Source organism: Passer domesticus, chromosome W, assembly GCF_036417665.1.
Source record: "Passer domesticus isolate bPasDom1 chromosome W, bPasDom1.hap1, whole genome shotgun sequence".
NCBI classification, from domain to species: domain Eukaryota; kingdom Metazoa; phylum Chordata; class Aves; order Passeriformes; family Passeridae; genus Passer; species Passer domesticus.
In genome coordinates, this window is record NC_087511.1 from 17,384,131 (window position 1) to 17,402,080 (window position 17,950).

A 17,950-nucleotide genomic window follows, 5' to 3' on the forward strand; every position below is an offset into this window, starting at 1 on the left:
TGGCTACAATATATGCAAAGCCCAACTGAATCAAGTAGGGAGAAGCTCTGTCTCCTAATCATTGCAGATCCTTGCATAGTTCATGTATAATGAACCAGGCTTAATCTGAAAAGGAGAATCTTTTATAGTAGCATTCCTCAAAACTTGCTTCAACTGTAAATTATATTTTTTGGCCATTATTGCAGCTTCTTTATTAGATGGTTCTCTTGGGAATTGTACAGGAATTGATTTCATATGTTTTGAAGATGTTTTTTAATGATTAATTGACACGTGGTAGATTGATAACGAACACATTAAAAAGTATTAGAGAAGTTCTATTCTTGCTTTTAAATTCACTGGGTTTTGTTGTTTGTGTGCACATACATGTGGAGGAGGATTAATTGGTGGGAGTGGAATGGACATTTTTGCTTGGACATTTGCCTCTTTCTAATATATATCATTTGTGATTTTTCTCTTTTAATTTGTAGATAAGCCTCTGAAGAAGCGAAAACAAGAAAACAAACCACAGGAGGTTGGAGGTGCTACTGGAGGAAATAGAGCAGCTTCTCAGGAGACAGGTTCTGCAGGGAATGGGGCAAGGCCAGCGCTGATGGTTAGTATTGATCTGCAGCAAGCAGGAAGAGCAGACTCTCAGGCAACAGTAACTCAAGATTTGGACATCATCAAAAAACCTGAAGAAATTAAGCAGTATAATGATGTGTTTGTGTGTGTTCCCCAAGAGGACACTGTTGGAGTTCTTAAATTTAAACCTGAAAACCATCCTGAGATTTTTAGGAAAATGTCAGACCTTGGGGTTCAAAAGACAGATATCCAGCAAAATGAAAACAGACAAATGGAATTTCAGCAAAATGTGAGCAGGCAGTTGGAAAGTAAACAGAATGAGAAGAAACAGGTAGAAGCTAAACATGAAAGCAAGCATGAAAGCAGACAAATGGAAGTGAAACAAAATGAGAACAGACAAACAGAATCAAAACAAAACCAGAGCAGGCAAATGGAGATGAAACAAAATGAGGGAAAACAAAATAATGGCAAACAGGAAATAAGGCAGAGGCCTGAAACACCGAAACAGAAGAATGAAGGCAGGCCTGAAATTCCAAAACATAGACATGATATCAGAAGGGACTCAAGTAAACCATTATCAGATAAGAAAATAGAAATATCTAGGCATAAAATAGATGTGAAATCTGATCCTTCAAGGATAAAATCTGAAAGTAGACCCGATCCAACAAAACTGAGACCTGATGGGCGCTCAGTTTCTGATACACCAAGGCGTGACCATGATAGCCTCAAACAAAGATCAGAGGACAGGGAGGAGTCAGAGAGATACAGAGGAGATCCATCCAAGATCAGAAGACCTGAATATTTGAGATCCTCAAACAAAAATGAACATGATTCTAAACATGGTATTAAATCTGATGGTTCAAAACCTGAGAAATTTGCAAGGAAACATAGACATGAGTCTGGTGAATCAAGGGAAAGATTTTCTTCTGGGGATCAGAAATCAAGACCTGACAGCCCTCGCATTAAACAAGAAGGTAGAGGAGATTCTAATAAATCAAGACCTGATAAACCTGTCTTTAAATCACAAAACAGCAAGGATGAACAAAGGACAGATGGTAATAAGAGTAAAGTAAATAGTAATAAAGCACATGCTGACAGTAAAGCAGAGTTTCCCAGTTATTTGTTGGGGGCAAGATCTGGCGCATTGAAACATTTTGTCATTCCAAAAATCAAGCGTGATAAAGATGTCAGTGTCACTCAGGAATCAAGGAAAACTGAATTTAAAGGTGAACAGGACAAAGTAGAGAAGATTGGGCTAGTTGAAGATCTAAATAAAGGAGCTAAGCCTATAGTTGTTCTTCAAAAACTTTCACTGGATGATGTGCAGAAATTTATTAAGGATAGAGAAGATAAATCAAGGGGCTCTTGTTTTAAACCTAGCAAGAACAAGTCATCCAAATCTAATAAAGGTAAGTTGTCTTTTTTAATGTTAATTGCATCATATCTTGTATATGCCTTTTCTTTTAGATTTGCTACTCCTATGGTTAGAAATGAAACATACATGTTTGATAGTTTATACTCTTGCTTATATGGTGATTTTGGGAAACAAAGTGAAATTTGTCTATGGGATTGTGGTTATTGGAAATCTTGTTACAGTGTAACTAAAATGATTTGTTTATTCCAATGCAAGTTCCTAATGTGGGAACACTTAAATAGTCTTAAAATGTACTTCAGTTACAAATCTGGTAATTTATCTAGTTAAACATAACTATGATATGAATGATTAGGTGTGTCTGTATAAGAGAATGGTACTCCTGTAACTAAATTGATGTAGCTGAAGTGTTGTGAAATACTATGTATACAAGCCCTAAGATTCCTTTATGTTTTTATTTGGAAATGAAATGTGTTTTTTCTAAGGGATATTTTTACATTATGAGATAAGAAGGTGGTTACAAAGCCCCATCTGCCTCTTATACTATAAATACAGCTCTGTTGGAAAGCCTCCATACTTTAGGCTGTGTGACAATAAGATTATTAAAAAGTTATATCTTTAGGAGAATTCAGATAGTGTTGTCTCTTATGGTCTAGTGTATGCAGAAGGAGGAAAGAAATGTAAACAGTAGACTGGCATTATCAAATTAGTCATATAAACAGGAATTTATAACAGATTGTAGGTTTGATATTTGTCTCTTCTGCACATTTAACACTTTTTTATTCTTGGTGCTATAATTTTAGTTTATTTAGTTTCAGACTGAAGTAGATAATTTCATATTGTGAAATCAATGTTACTAACTGGTCAGGGTTCTTTTTTATTGTTTAGCATTTAGAGCATTTAGATTTCTTATGTAGTTATGTTTATAGAGCTGTCATGTCTCAAAAATAGGCAGATAAAGTGTCAGATGAGAGGATTTTAACTATATACAGGATTATTTATGAATGCAGTTCCGGGTATATCATTGCTCATTAATTTGAAAATAAAATGTTATCTTACAATGTTTATCTGATAAGAACTGATTTAGAAAGCTTTGTGAATGTATAGCTAAGTTTATGTGCATGTGTACTGAGTTGATATCTGTATGATGAATTTATTTTGCTATGTCTGGTCTCTACTAACTTGATTGTATTGACCCTTAAAAACTTAATTCAGCATGAGTGTTGCTTATTTGTAAAATGTTAGCCTTCTTGTTAAATATTTTCTCTTTATCCTGGAAATAGGAACATTTCCGCTATCCCTTTTTGATATTCAGAACAGGCAAAGTTTCCAGTTCTAACAATATTAGGTATCTAGAGTCAGACAGAAAAATTTGACATCCTTGCTGTCACCTTAGTCTAAAGATTTCAGATTAAAGTTTTATGTTCATTTATAAGGCATATGGAAAACTTTCTGATGGAGTTCAGCTCATATGGATAGACTTTGAAATCACACAATTCTATGTGCAGAAAACTGGTAAATTTGGAGCCCTCAGAGCTATATGCAGTGTATGTATCCTTTCTAAAATGTTTCTGAAGTAGGCTTTTTTGTAGTCTGTATTGTATGTGGTTACTTATATAGTATATTTTAGTAATGCGTAAAGGTTTTATTGACTCTAGTCCAGTTGGCATGACTCTACTAGCAGTGTCACACATGAGCAATGCATTCATTTTAAATTCAGGTTTATAGTTTTTCTGCAGTGTTTTTGTGTATTTTGTGTTTTATGAAGTCATATATTTCTTACATATTTTGAAATAACTTGGGACATAGTTTCCAGGGGAAAAAAAAGTTTGATATCAGTCTCTTTACTATTATATCTAGAATAAGATTCTTACAATGATACTAGAAATAAGTTTCATGGAAAGGATAACTGTGTTTCTCTTACAAATCAAGTTTTGAGTGTTCATCCATGCAGATTTTGGAGAAAGTGTCTGAACTTCAGATTTTTCATGTGTATTTTTAGTTTTACATTTTTTTTCCCAACTTCCTGGTAGCCTACTTTCTAGGATATAATTAAGCGAATTCTAGTGTTCATAATATAGGGTTTATAATTCATAAAGATATCTCTTGATAAGCCAAGGTCTATTTGTCAGTAACTGATATAGAACATAAAATATTCATGTCATTTCCACAATGTCCTCACTCTAATTGAGAGAAATAGCATCCAGTTTTACTCCATACCATTTTTACTTATAACTGTTTTACTACACTAGAAGATCTAATTTTCATAAGCATTCTTTATTTAGTTCTTCATATATTTCTTAATAGTTTTTAGCAAATCTTTTCTAGGGTTGCCTTTTTGCATCATTATTCCATTTCTTCTTGCATCCCTCCTGTTCCATGTTGCTTAGTATATTTTACTTTCTTTCCTTCACCTCCATGTATTTCTTGTCCTTTGTTTCTCCTTTCTCATCCTTCCCCAAGGAAATGCGTTCTCCTGGCTTTGTCACATACAACATCATTGCTGTGATTTATCTGAAATCCAGTTTAAACTAAGATTAGTTCAGATAGTTCAAAAACCATTTAGATAGTTATTCTGTCTTAAGGGACTAATGCCCATTGATTATAAAACTCAGTAAAATCAACTTATTTTAAGCTAAAATTAATGCTACATATACTGAAAGTGTATATAACTTGTTACATTTTTTCAGTAAACTTTAAATTTTAAAATCATCCTGTTATTGTGCACATGGATAAGCCTTGCATTCTACTGTAAAAAAAACAAGTAGCATTTTAAGCAAATTTTATGTACAAGTTTGAAAGTTTGTTAGGGTATTATATGACTGGGAAAACTCTAGTATGTGATTCTTAAGATTGAACCATCCCAACAGTCCCTTTTGGCATTTGCAAGAAAGAAGCAACATTTTTTACTCTCTCCTGATCTTTGAACATTTTTCTGAAAGATGCACTCTAGCTCAGAGGAAATTTATAGAAGTTTGTTCACAGTACTTTTGTTAAGGGGTCTTATGCTAAATTTTTATGGCCTGTTTTTGCAGGTCAGAATGAATTACAACACTTTTTTTTTTTTTGCTTCCAGTTTTAACATGTGTGAATGCCTTTTATCCTGGTTTTAATGTAAATGTATGTCGTTGAGGAATGCATTAAACTTCTCCCTTCAAGTTTGTGCCTGCAATGAAGAGGTCATGTTTGCTATGCTTTCATTTCAGAGCTTCAACAAATACCTTGTCTGCTGCTTATAGCTATACTGATCAACTATCTTGAGATTAAATATGTTACCAGTTTTACAGTTCATAAGATCATTCAGGTTAGAAAAGGCCTCTAAGATTATCAAGTCCAACCATTAACCCATCACTGCCAGGTCCACCACTAAACCATGTCTTCAAGATCTACATCTACATGTCTTTTAAATGCCTCCAGGGATGATGACTCTACCACTGCCCTGAGGAGCCTTTTCCAGGGCCTGATAACACTTTCTGTGAAGAAATTTTTCCAAATATCCAATCTAAACGTTCCCTAGACCAACTTGACGTCATTTCCTCTTGTCCTATTGCTTGTTCCCTGGGAGAAGAGCTTGACCCCCTCCTGGCTCCACCCTCCTTTCAGGGAGTTGTAGAGAGGGAGAAGGTTCCCCCTGAGCCTCCTGTTCTCCAGGATGAGCCCTCTCAGCTACTCCTGGTGCTCCAGACCCCTCCCCAGCTCCATTGCCCTTCTCTGGACTCGCTCCAGCACCACAATGTCTTTCTTGCAGTGAGGGGCCCAGAACTGGACACAGCACTTGAGGTACAGCCTCACCAGTGCCGAGTACAGAGGGACAATTGCTGCCCTGGTCCTGCTGGTCACACCATTTCTGATCCAAGCCAGGATGCCATTGGCCTTCTTGCCCACCTGGGCACACACTGGCTCATGTTCAGCTGCTGTCGCTCAGCACGCCCAGGTCCTTTTCCTGTGGCCAGCTTTCCAGCCACTATTTCCCAAGCCTATAGTGTTGCAGGGGGTTGTGTGACTCAAATGCAGGACTTGGCACTTGGCCTTGTTGAACCTCATACAATTGGCCTTGTCCCATTGCTCCAGCCTGTCCAGATCCCTCTGCAGAGCCTTCCTGCCCTCCAGCAGATCAACACTCCCACCCAACTTGGTGCCCTCTGTAAACTTACTGAGGGTGTACTTGATCCCCTTGTCTAGGTCATCAATGAAGATGTTAAATAGGACTGGCCCCCATACTGAGCTTTGGGGAACTCCACTGGTGACTGGCTGACAACTGGATGTTGCTCCATTCTCCACCACTCTCTGGGCCTGATCATCCACCAGACAGTTCCTAGCCCAGTGAAGAGAGCACCTGTCCAACCCATGGGCTGCCAGCTTTTCCAGGAAAATGCTGTGGGAGACAGCATCAAGGCTTTACTAAGATCTGGGTAGACACATCCACGGAGAATGAGAGAAAAATTTAAGTGTGGTAAGGAGATGTCTGAGTTGGCTTATAATATATTTAAAGGATTAACTTTCTAAAATAAGCACCACATATGTAATTGCATATTTTAGTTATAGGACAAATGAGTGTATTTTCAAGAATTGTGCAGATACACCTTTTGAGTCTTCAAATATTACCTGAAAAGGCTTTGTTATTTTAAAAACAAGTTATAATTTCACTGCAGAATATAATGCTGCATGCTACTTCTTCTTTATGTAGATTGTTATTCTAGAATTTCATTATCTGTACAGTGCAGAACTTTAAACACAGGTTTTCATTGATCACTACAAGTCTCTATGCTCTCTGCTGCAATAATCTAAAATATGAGTGAAGATTTGCCATTTCTTCAAAGGTTCTCTTCATATTTTTACAAGTGCAGCTAAAAAATTTACTGCTGCTTAATCATCTTTATGTCACAGGGTTGAAACAATACTTTTAGATATTTCTGTGCTCTATGCTTGTGCGTTTGGGGTTTTTGAGTTCCAGATTACTTTTTCAGTGCCTATAATAACTATAATTTGTAGTCAGTGGCAGGCTGTAGCAGTGCAAAGTTCCATTGCATTTGTGTAATGTGATGGTCCATCTTTGAGTGCTAGTACTGCTGAAAAGTCTCACTTGTGAACCAGAGTAACCAGTTAGGCCTGATCTTTTAGGTAGGAGTGACAAGCAAGGCTCAGTGAGCAAACTTCTGATGCTTCTTACAGTCCTCTGGACAGCACAGCTGAGCTACTCACCAATACCTTTTGGTGCAGCTGAAAACTAGACAAAAAAGGAGTGTAAATAAATTTTAAACATTTGCTTAAATCCTTCATGTATAGGACTTCTACAAAGACAAAATTGACAAAACTTTGAGAAAAATGTCTTATGGATGTTAACTCATCAAGAAAACTTTAGAGTTCAACTCAAATTTATTTCCAAAATAACTATCTCTTGATGCTGAAAGTGGCATACTGTTGTACTTACTGAAATCAGTGGGGTAAGCAGCTGTGCTGCTAGGAAATAACTGGAATAAAAGCATATTTCCTGGAACTCAGATTGCTTACTACAGATTGTCCTTTTGTAAAGATAACCATTGGGAACGTCCTAATTCCACAAATCTGAAATTTGGAATTGCTCTTAAGAGTTCCTGGTAGCAATTGAATTTGCATTTAGGAGGGCCAGAGGAATAACTCACTGGGCATCTTGCATGTGCATATACTACCCCATGGATCAAGCATGTTAAAACTTTCTCTGAAGTTCTCTAGTAAATTATGCTACATTTCAGAGAAGTAAAGGATATATTTAGTGGTTTACAGCTGAAGTCTTTAAAGCTTCCCTTAAACTCTAAATTTAACTGAATTTGTAGAATAAACATCACTTTCATGAGAATTATACAATTTTCCTGATTTTCCTCTTTTCTGAGGAATTGGTGACTACCTCTTTTCAACTTAACTAGTCTAGAAGAGAAGCTGGCTGTTCCTTGTGACATTAGAACTATTTAAAGATATGTTGGGTTTTCAAAGGATCCATTTTAATATACTCTATGTTCACTTAGCTCTATTTTTTTTTCTCCTTTCTAGAATGAATAGGTTCATGGTTTGAAAAATATTCGAGGTGTAAAAATATATATATATATATATATAACATCACTTAAATCCAATAGTCTGGGAAGATCTTGGTTTTCTAGCATGGATTGTTCCCACTTACAGGGATTTTTTTAAGTATGGTGCATCTCTTCTATTCCAAAAAGTGTGCTTGGATGTGTGAGCATTGTACATACTCTCTGGGGCCTTTGGCTTTGATGTCAGTTTTTCAGAAGTAGATGTTGGAAAAATGACCTGGGTTGACAAGGAAGTGAGTTTTTCGGGAAGTTGTAGTCAAACCAATCAGTGGTCAGATTTGAATATTGGCATCTGGTGTGGCCACTGGAGACGTGGATATGCCTCTGAGAACACGGGGTTAAAAACAGAGAACTCCCAGGGGAACTCTCTCTTGGTTCTGGTCAGTGAAAGAGGTCAGACCTCCCCTGCGCAGAGAGAGAGAGCCTGTGCCTGTGCCAACTTGAAATTTGATACTATGTGCCCGTAGCACGGCCAAGAAGGGGGGGGGGGGGGGGGGGGGCAGCGAGAAGGTGCCCCGCCGCCATGAGAGTCCTGGGCAAGCAGAGCCCAAGATTTTAACCCTTTTCTTGGACAATGAAAACTTTGTGGAACGTTAACCCTCCTTGATTTGAATGAGAAAAGAGACAGACATGAAATGGAAGGAAATGGGCAAGTGTGTTGAAAGTCTGAGCAAGTGAAGGATGTCAGAAGAAGATGGGAAAGAATCCTAGGTGGGAGGAGATGATGGAGTGGCCTTTGGCTGGACTTTTCTTGTATAGCCATAGACTGAACCAGTTTTTCCTGTAAAACACTGCATTTAGGGGGATGCAATGGCTTGAGCCAAGAGAGTGACCTGCTGCAGTGACACCAAGTGCAGGAGTGAAGAGAACAGAGAAAGATGAGGAGGGTGTGGTGGTGCCCTCTGTCTTCAGGGAAGACGATCTCTGTTCTTGAGACCCCTCGGCCCCAGGGGGAGTGAAAATGGGGGGGACCTTTGTCCTGAAAGTGAGAAACTGTTGCTTTTCTTGGTACTTGGCAAAGCATCCTTAAAAGAAACCCTATAAGCCGTTTTGGTCCATGAACGGTGGTGAGAGCACTGTATCATGGAAGGAGGATGTTACGATGGCAGATTTTCTCCTGGTAGTGCCATGTGTGACATGGAAACACAAGAGGTTTCAACTGTGTTTCCTGTGGAAGACTATGGTAAAAGAGAGACTCCTCTCTCCCTTGATGAACTGAGAATTGATTATCTGAGGGGTGGTAACTTGACTGAGAATCCAAGGTTTCGTCTCACTGTGCTGTGTTGGAAATTGGGTGGGAGGAGGAGGAATGTTTTGGAAGGTTTTAATTTTGAATTCTGTGTGTTCCTTTTATTATAGTTGTAGGTTAATAAAGTGGGTTTTTTTCTTTATTTCTAAGCTTGAGCCTGCTCTGCTCTGTTTCTGGTCACATCTCACAGCACTCATTTGAGAAAAATATTTTTTCATGGGTGCACTGGCATTGCATCAATGTCAAACCATGACAATAAGCTACTATTGGTAGATATTGGATAAACTGATATCAGGTAGACAGAAGGAATTCAGCAGTTGCACACTGGAGTCCTTTCTTGTGTTGATCTGTTACCAGTACAATAGGAGACATTTTCAGCACACTGCTTTGCCTGGAAGTTGCTTGAATTATTTCCTATTTTTGTCTTTGCCACTAAGGTAAATATTTTGATTCTTGCTCTCACAGTTGTTCTTAAGTCTTCTCTTGATACTAAGAGTGAAATTTACTTCTTGCACATCTACTTCTTAGCAGCTTGACCAAATATAATAATTTCATTGTTCTTTGGTTCATCTGAAATATTTTGTTTTGTTTGCAGATTTAGGAGTGCATTGTTTAGCTAGTTCACTTTTGAAAAACTATTTTGGTACATGTAAGTGATAGAAATTTATTGACTAATTTGTCAGCAATTTATTCAAAGTCTGAAACTGCCTTTGGTTCATAGGTATGGATGATTGATCAGGTTCCTCTTATTTTTGGGAAAAGCTGAAGCTATTTTGCATAATTTATTTTTGCAACAATGCACTGCAATATGTAAAAATGTGGGCCAGCAATTTGTTTCATATTACAATATACAGTGTTGACTTGTTCATGTGCATAAGTATCTAAATATGGATGTTATTTCTTGGCATATGCGCAGGGATATGTGATCAAAATTTTTTGTTTGAATTTTCTTCTAGACAAAGGGTAAATTTAGCAAAATACAAATAAGGGAAACCCTCACATTTGCTTCTGGTAAATGAACTTTTCTGTTGCTTGACATTTTCAACCATTTTAAGTGGCTGTTTCTGTGTAGGAAAATTTAAACTATTTACTTGAAATTTGCAATTTATTTTTGCTTCATGGTAATATTACCAATAACAGAAAAGAAAAAGATGAGACATTTTTTGTTCTTCAAATTACCAAATTGTTGTTTGCATCAAATAAAGGTTACTTAAATATGTTTATTGTTTAATTATCTTTTGAGTATTTCCTGTAGTATTTTATATTAAAAGCTAAAATATCAGCAATTTTTTGTTCTTCTTGTTAATGTAATTAAGTTACTTTGAAGAAGTAAAACAAGAGTACCTTCATGTGATATTTTCAGTGATAAAGTATGAGAATCTTTCCATGATAGAGCAAGGTAAAAGCAGATGATGTGCCTATAGTCACAAAAAAGGTATAAATAATGGAATTTGTTTTGCTTGTTCTCTGCAAAGATCTCGGTTGTATTATATTGATTATATAGGAGTTTGATGAGAAGAAAAATTGAGGTTTGATTTGATTATATTTAATGAAGATATTTTTTCTTAGGTGAGGCCCCATGGCTCAGTTTTTAAAATAATCAGAATACATGGTTGGGAAAATGCATGTCATAAATTCCAGATGACAAGCATTAATAGTGGATTCATAAAAGCGAGGTTCTTTGTGCAGCACTGCATTTATTTAAATTGTTGATCTTGCTCCATTTTATTCTGAGTACTGCTATATTTTTTGTGAAGTATCTTGCAAAACTACTGTAGCCTTCTTTTATCAAATTTTATAAAGATGAGAAGCCAAGGAATAGCAATAAGGAATAAAATAACTTGTGGCTATAGTTGCTGCAGAAATCAGCTTGAGGAAATAATTAATATCGCTGTAAAGTGAGTTCTAATGCTTCTTGGCATCTTTGGAGAATATGTATTGGGTATATTCCTTGATCTTTGGATCCTTCAGGGTGCTCTTTGGAAATCTCTTCCCACTGTCAAAAATTTCTTCTAAGAGTAAATTTGTGCAATTGAAAAATCCTTTTTGAATCTGTGCTGCGTAGCCATGGGTAATGATGACATCTACTACATCATGGAATTCTTCCGTTTCTGTGTCCAGATTCTTCTCTGACCCACCAACCTGACTGTGTCCCATTTCTTAAAGTCAGAGCTAATGACTGGAATATAACCAGAGAGCTTGAACCTCTCCTTTTGCTTATCTCAAGGCTTAGAGCTTTCCCTTTGTGTCAGTATTAGGGTAGATGAGGAAAAATTATTTTGAAAGTTGTGTTCAAGCAGGTTCTATGAAATTATATAGGACATACTTCTAAACAATACTTCTCTCCCTCCTGCTAGGGGATGCTCCTGCCATACTTTCCACACCTTCCACAAACCTTAAGGCAGAGAATGGGAAAGAAAAAAGTAAATGCATGACTACTCAGATTATTTTCATCAGTATTCATCTTGATGGTGTGTTTCAGCTGATGATATGGGGTTGGGAACTCCCCATGTGTGGAGACATAAGGCTTGACTCCATTTTCTCAGAAGGCTGATTTATTATATTATGATATATATTATATTAAAATACTACATTAAAACTGTACTAAAAGAACAGAGAGAAAAGAATGATCAGAAGGCTACAAAGAACAAGAAGAATAGAATAGAATAACAAAATCTTGTGACTGCTCACAGCCTCGGCACAGGTGGCTGTGATTGGTCATCAAGTGAAAACAATCCACATGGACCAATGGAAGATGCACCTGTTGCATTCCACAGCAGCAGATAGTTATTGTTTACATTCCTTTCCTGGGGCTCCCAGCGCCTCACAAGGGAAAAATCCTAGCAAAGGATTTTTCATAAAATATCATAGCTACAATATGGTATTGAGATAAAAGTGTAACTTCTGTCTTATGAGCAGATGTACTTTCCTCATGCCTTAAATTCCATTTTGATAAAAGGATAGTGTTTTCCCTATTTCCCCTTCTGTTCTTAAAACTCTCCAGGGCACAGAATTATTTGGAGTAGTGTGATGCTGGTGAGCAGGGGACTCTGATCACCACAGACTAAGATGTAAAGACGTAATGGAGCACTTTAAGGGAGAGCACAATGGAAATCATGAAATTCAATTTTCACACTAAAGGATAGCTGAAAATTTTCAGCTTTACCCAGTAAGCTATTCATCAATCACAGGTAGTCATGTGGCCCTTTGCACTGTACTGCCCGAGTGCTATACTGTAACAGTACTGAACTATCTTTAAAGAGTGTTTATTTTCCAAACATCTATATAAAGCAGGGAAGTACTTTTATCCCCTTTTTGCTTTTAGTTCTTAATATAAAATAGAACCTTATCTGCACAAGTGCATGTAATAGAATTGAGTCTCTGCTGTTGTAGTTACAATGATATAGCTATCCAACAACAAGAAGGTACTCTTGTTATGGAGTAAGAGTATATTTTCTTTGATTTATCAGAGTTTGAAGGTTTGTTGAGCTAATCCAGAAAGAAACTGCTTTCCTTCCTGTATATATATCTGACACAGGACATTTTATCAGTGTAGTTATAATGATGACCCAAAATGACTTGAAAGAGTTAGACTGTAACCTAGTCATACATAAGGGAGGTAGACCTAAAACCACTGGAACATCCTCTATCAAATGCTCAGAGAGGGCATGTAAGGTGAGTTTGGTATCTGGGAAGAACAGCAAGACTGGATATACTAGGCATTGGCAAAATAAGGAGAGTCCAGTAAGCATTTAATGTCTTCTGTGACTAAAAAGGAGTGAGGGGAGGGCAAAACTGAGCTGTAATATGTAAGTTTTTATTTTTAATGTCAAAATGAAGATGTGTGGCAAATCATTAATGTTGAAGTTACAGAATGTAGGGAGTGGCTAAACTTAAATTTCTAAACACTGAGAAATACAAAATTAAGATCGATATCCACACCCCAAACAAGTGTCATTGTTCCTTCTTAAACCCTTGTGTGTTCTTTTCTATAATGTCTTGATATGTGGGAAAATTTGCACTTTAAAATACAAGGTATATATAGATTACAAATATGAAATTGCATTAACTGCAGCTTTGCTTATTACAAAGTATTAGCACACAAAAAGAGAAAAGAGCATTTATGGGAAGCTAATTTATGCAAAAGATTTCATTATCATAATTTTCATTTTTATATGAACTTCAGGTGCAGTTTTTCTTCAAGCACTTGTTCATTTGTTGCAATAGATATATGTGCAAACAAGAAATTTTAATGTCATGGTTATTTCAAAGTAATCATAGAAGCAAACTGATATGGATTGTTTCCACTGTACTAACCATCTCTTATGGAAAATCGGAGTTTAGGTTTATAAATATTTTTGAATATTGATGAGTTGTTAGTTAATAGGAAATTACAGCAAAATGTAAACCATACATCTGCTTTCCGTAGTTGGAAAAGCAAAATAAATCATTAGTGAGAAGATTTGGTTTTGATTTTATGGTAGGAACAGCCTCTCTGATCCTGGATAGCTGACCTAAGCATCAGCAAGCATCGTCCCCTTTTCCATAGCTGCTTGTTTGAAGTTACCATATCAAGCCAGGTGAAACTAATATGAACACACTAATTGTTATGTCAAAATATAGTTGTGCTTTCCATACTGAATAGATCTAATAAATGTCCAAAATAATGTTATGTTTTTAGTGTGGTTTTTTTATGTTCAACCTCTCTTGAAGGCATTCTGGTGATGGGTGCATCCGCCTGAATCAGGGAGATCTATTTGACTTCAAGGCAAAGCTATTTTGGATCATTCCAAAGATTAGATTTGCATAAATATTAGCTAAAGACTGTTGTACAAACTTGAAACCATCCATCAAGTTATGAACAAAAAGCAATGCTGAATTTGAATTAGATCCTTGCCTTGCCATTCTTTTTTTAAGCCATACATGAAGAAGGGTGTTCTGGTTTGAAAGCAAAACCAGTGAGAGACTCCAAGTCAGAAATGAAATTTATTAGGAAAAAGAAAATCAAATTACATGCAATAATACAAAAGAAACACCACTGACAAAGTCAGAATACCACCTGACACCCTGTTGGTCAGGGTGTTGGTAGCAGTCCAGTTGGATTGGTGGCTGCAGTCCTCCTGGAGTGGCAGATGTGGTTCTGTTGGAGCAGGGATCCTGTAGAAAGGGTGTAGTCTTCCTCTGAAGATCCAGTGGAAAAGATGGCAGTTCCTCTGAGAATCCAGTGAAAAGACTGTCTGCTCTGTCCCAAAACCTAGGTTATATCCAGGTGGGGATGCTTAGCTCCTCCCCCCTGGGCAGAGCATCTTATAATAGGCTGTTATCATTCTGTGAATCATGTGGTGGATCCATTAAACAGAAATGGCTCCTGGAGGGAGTTATCTCTGAGTCATGTGGAAAGGCATTGATGAGCCAATTAACAGGAGATAAGGAAGAAACAATGCCCCTCCTGGTTTCAGCAGCTCTTGAGGATGGGAATAGAATATATCTTAATATTGTAACCTAGGACAAAGTGAAATACTATATCCACTAGGCATTTATAGAACTCTTTTCACTGTACACGGCAAAACCCTTTGAAAAGCTTCTCAGATTAAAATAGAATATGTGAGGAGGTTTACAGACCTCGTTTTTAGCTGTATTATATTTTGTCAAGGATTGCTTGGTGAGCAACAAGCATCTTGATGGTCAGTGAATATTCACTAACAGCTGAAGATTCTAGAATATCTTCTCTAAGTAATCTTTTTATAATACCAATCAAATAAAACCAAGCATATGTTCTTCCTTCAGCAAGCAACGAGTAAGTCATGAACAGCATTGCATAGGTTTAGAAAAGCACTGAAGAAGTGGTTGTTGATATATGTGGTTCATCAGTATGAACTGTTCTTACAGCTATTCTGTGATTCATCCTTCAGTTTCACTAATGTGGAGTTTATCAGCATTGTGATTCCTTAGAGTGGAACAAAGATTTGGTTGCAATGGCATTCTTTGTGGATTTTGTTTATTTTAATAGTAGCAGCAGCTTTGAGAGTATACTGAAGTGTTGTCTGAAGAACACTGATGCCTATAGTCCATTTCATGCATACCATATATGCTGATCATGCACATTGCAAAAATTTTAGTTATTCTGTTGACAAGTAAAATTTTTCAGAAAGTAGAGTAACAGGAAAGTAGGTACCAGCTCTTTGCAAACTTATTAAACAAATAGAAAAACTTAAGTTGATCATACATGTTTTTGTAGATGCCTTCAAATGGTTTTGTGTTCTATTGTCTTTCAAATGTTTTTGAAAAATATCCTGTAAACTGAAAAGACATTAGTATGGGGTTTGTAACCTAATGTTTGTTGCCATGTGACTGGATTCTTATGGTGAACTGGATACCTTAAGTATTTCTCTATTACTCTTTACAAATAGTACATTTATTATAAAATATGGAGCTATAAAAATGGAATTTAGTAAGATGTTTCTAGTGAAGATTGGGTTGCCCTGACTCAAAATAACAAGTAATAAAGTAAAATATTTTTAAAATATTGACTGAAGTTTCACAGTATATAGTATCCCTGAAATTCTTCAGAAAGGATAGGGAGTCCTTTTCCATGTATATCAGAATTGTTCATACATGTACAGTCATGCTCAACTCCTGTGTACTGCATGAGTAAAACATTTTTTAGATTTGGTTATTTACAATCCTCAGCAGCTAAGGAAATTGGGCATTCAGCAGACTCATTCCAGGGAGCAATGTGACAAAAACACTTTATAGATAGATTATGGAGCTCTTTGCAATAATTTATTGTTCTCTTTTCTGCTATTCCCTTCTTTATTCCAGAAAGCTTTTCCTATTCCCTAATAAAAGAAAAAGGGGGAAGCTTATATTGTCATCTGAAATATCTGTAACAGGAGAGAGTACAGTTTAAGCATTAGTTTAAGTTATATTGGAGAACATAGAATACTTAAAACTTTTGAAAAGGAAATAAAGTTATTTTTCCAAATATTTACAGTACTTGCATTTTTATTTTTAATTTATGTATAATTAACACTGTGGTAATTGACTTATTTTTAAAGACTGAGTAGTGTTCTACCTCCAGAACAAAATCAATAAGGAAAGCAAGAATAGATATTCCTAGGAGGTATGAAAGTAGTAGCTTGTAATTTTTTTTACTTCTTGTTTTGGTGAGTGGGGTTTTTGGGTTTTCTTACTTAAAATATATAATTTTTTAGTCTTACTGATATGTTCTTTGTGCACAGTATAAGGAAAATAAGAATTAATTCTGTTCTAACAGTTCCTCACAATGTTCACAATCTTAAAATTGCATCATTAAACATTCAGGCATAGTTTTAAAACTGAATTTGAAATTGAATTGAATTAGAATTTGGTTATGGAACTCTTGCCAAGATTGATATACAATCCATTGCTGATTTGTTTCATTTTCTTATTTCCTTTCCAAGCAATCTGTCTTACTAATTATTCTGCTTTTAAATTTACTTTTAATTGTAAACTAGGAGAGGCTTAAAGATATATTTGTAGAAAAATACTCCTGCTAACATAAGTACATTTAGCCCATCTTGCATTTAAGCATCTGTATGAATCATAACGCAACTTTTGTTCCTTTCCTTGCAGCTGGTTTTTGCAGTATATTTGGCCAGATTTCCTATAGGCTTTATGCTCTTGTGTATTGTCCCCCCAATTTCAATGAAATTACCAACAGTGCATGGAGAATCCATGTTAAAATAACCCAGGATCTTAGGCCCTCTAGCAATTTCACCTGTAGAAATTGTCTTGAACATGTATGTGCAAAGTTTCCTCTAGTCTGAAGCTGAATGTATGCTAACTCTCTTCAGACATCGCATAGGCATGCAAAGAGTATTAATGTAGGGATACCACTGCTCAGACATGGCTACGCAGTATCCAGATTAGACCTGGTTGACATCCAGTCAGCTGCTGATGCACACAGAAGAACTGATCTGTCCATGCTGTCTTTATTTCTGACAACCTTCAATCTAGTGCCCAGTCCACAAAGACTAATAATTTCAAAGCACCGTGGTAAACCACACTGTGAAATGTTTTCTAGGATTTTTAAAAGCAATATTATGAATTTTAGAACTTTGTCAGGTGGTGACTATCAAAGGATGGAAATTAAAAGCAAATAAATGAGTGACTACAGCATGGGGGAAGCAGGAACAACTTTTGCTATCCTCGAATAACTTTTCCTACCTCAGTTTGAAAACCCCAATATTTTAAGTTAAATCCTTTTTAAAATGCACTTAAATGGGATGACTTGATGAATATACCTGAGAATTGTAGAAAAATAATGTTCTGATCATTAGTTTCATTGTAGAGATATGTGAAACCAGTAATATATGAGTTAAAAACATTTTATTGCTGGAAACTATTTTCTCTTATTCGGGCTCTTCTAATTCCAGTTTAAGTCATTTAAAGTGGGGGAAGAACTAAACTTGGATTAGAAGATGGAATATTTGTCTAAAAATTGAAATAAATTTTAGAAAGTTATGTTAGTGATATAGTTAATGTAATTTAAAAAGTGAATTATCATCCAGAAGATGATTTCTTGGAGAATTTGTGTGTATAGCAATTGGCAGGTGATTTTCTCTCTATTTCTTGGGAAGGAGAGAGAGGCATTTATGACAAAGGCATTTGTCCTGTTGTTGGAAAAAGGTTAACAGTTTAGTTCAATAATCTTGAAAT

At 36.2% G+C, this 17,950-nt stretch overlaps 1 protein-coding gene across 5 annotated transcripts in view; it reads left to right on the forward strand.

Moving 5' to 3' along the window:
* The window catches only part of LOC135289153 (nipped-B-like protein), a 171,166-nt gene that overhangs the window by 103,864 nt on the left and 49,352 nt on the right, over window positions 1–17,950 (forward strand). For all 5 annotated transcript variants that reach the window (XM_064402560.1, XM_064402562.1, XM_064402563.1 and 2 more), the window contains one exon: window positions 468–1,970. In XM_064402560.1, coding sequence (XP_064258630.1) covers window positions 468–1,970 — 1,503 coding nt within the window. The remainder of the gene's footprint in view (window positions 1–467; window positions 1,971–17,950) is intronic.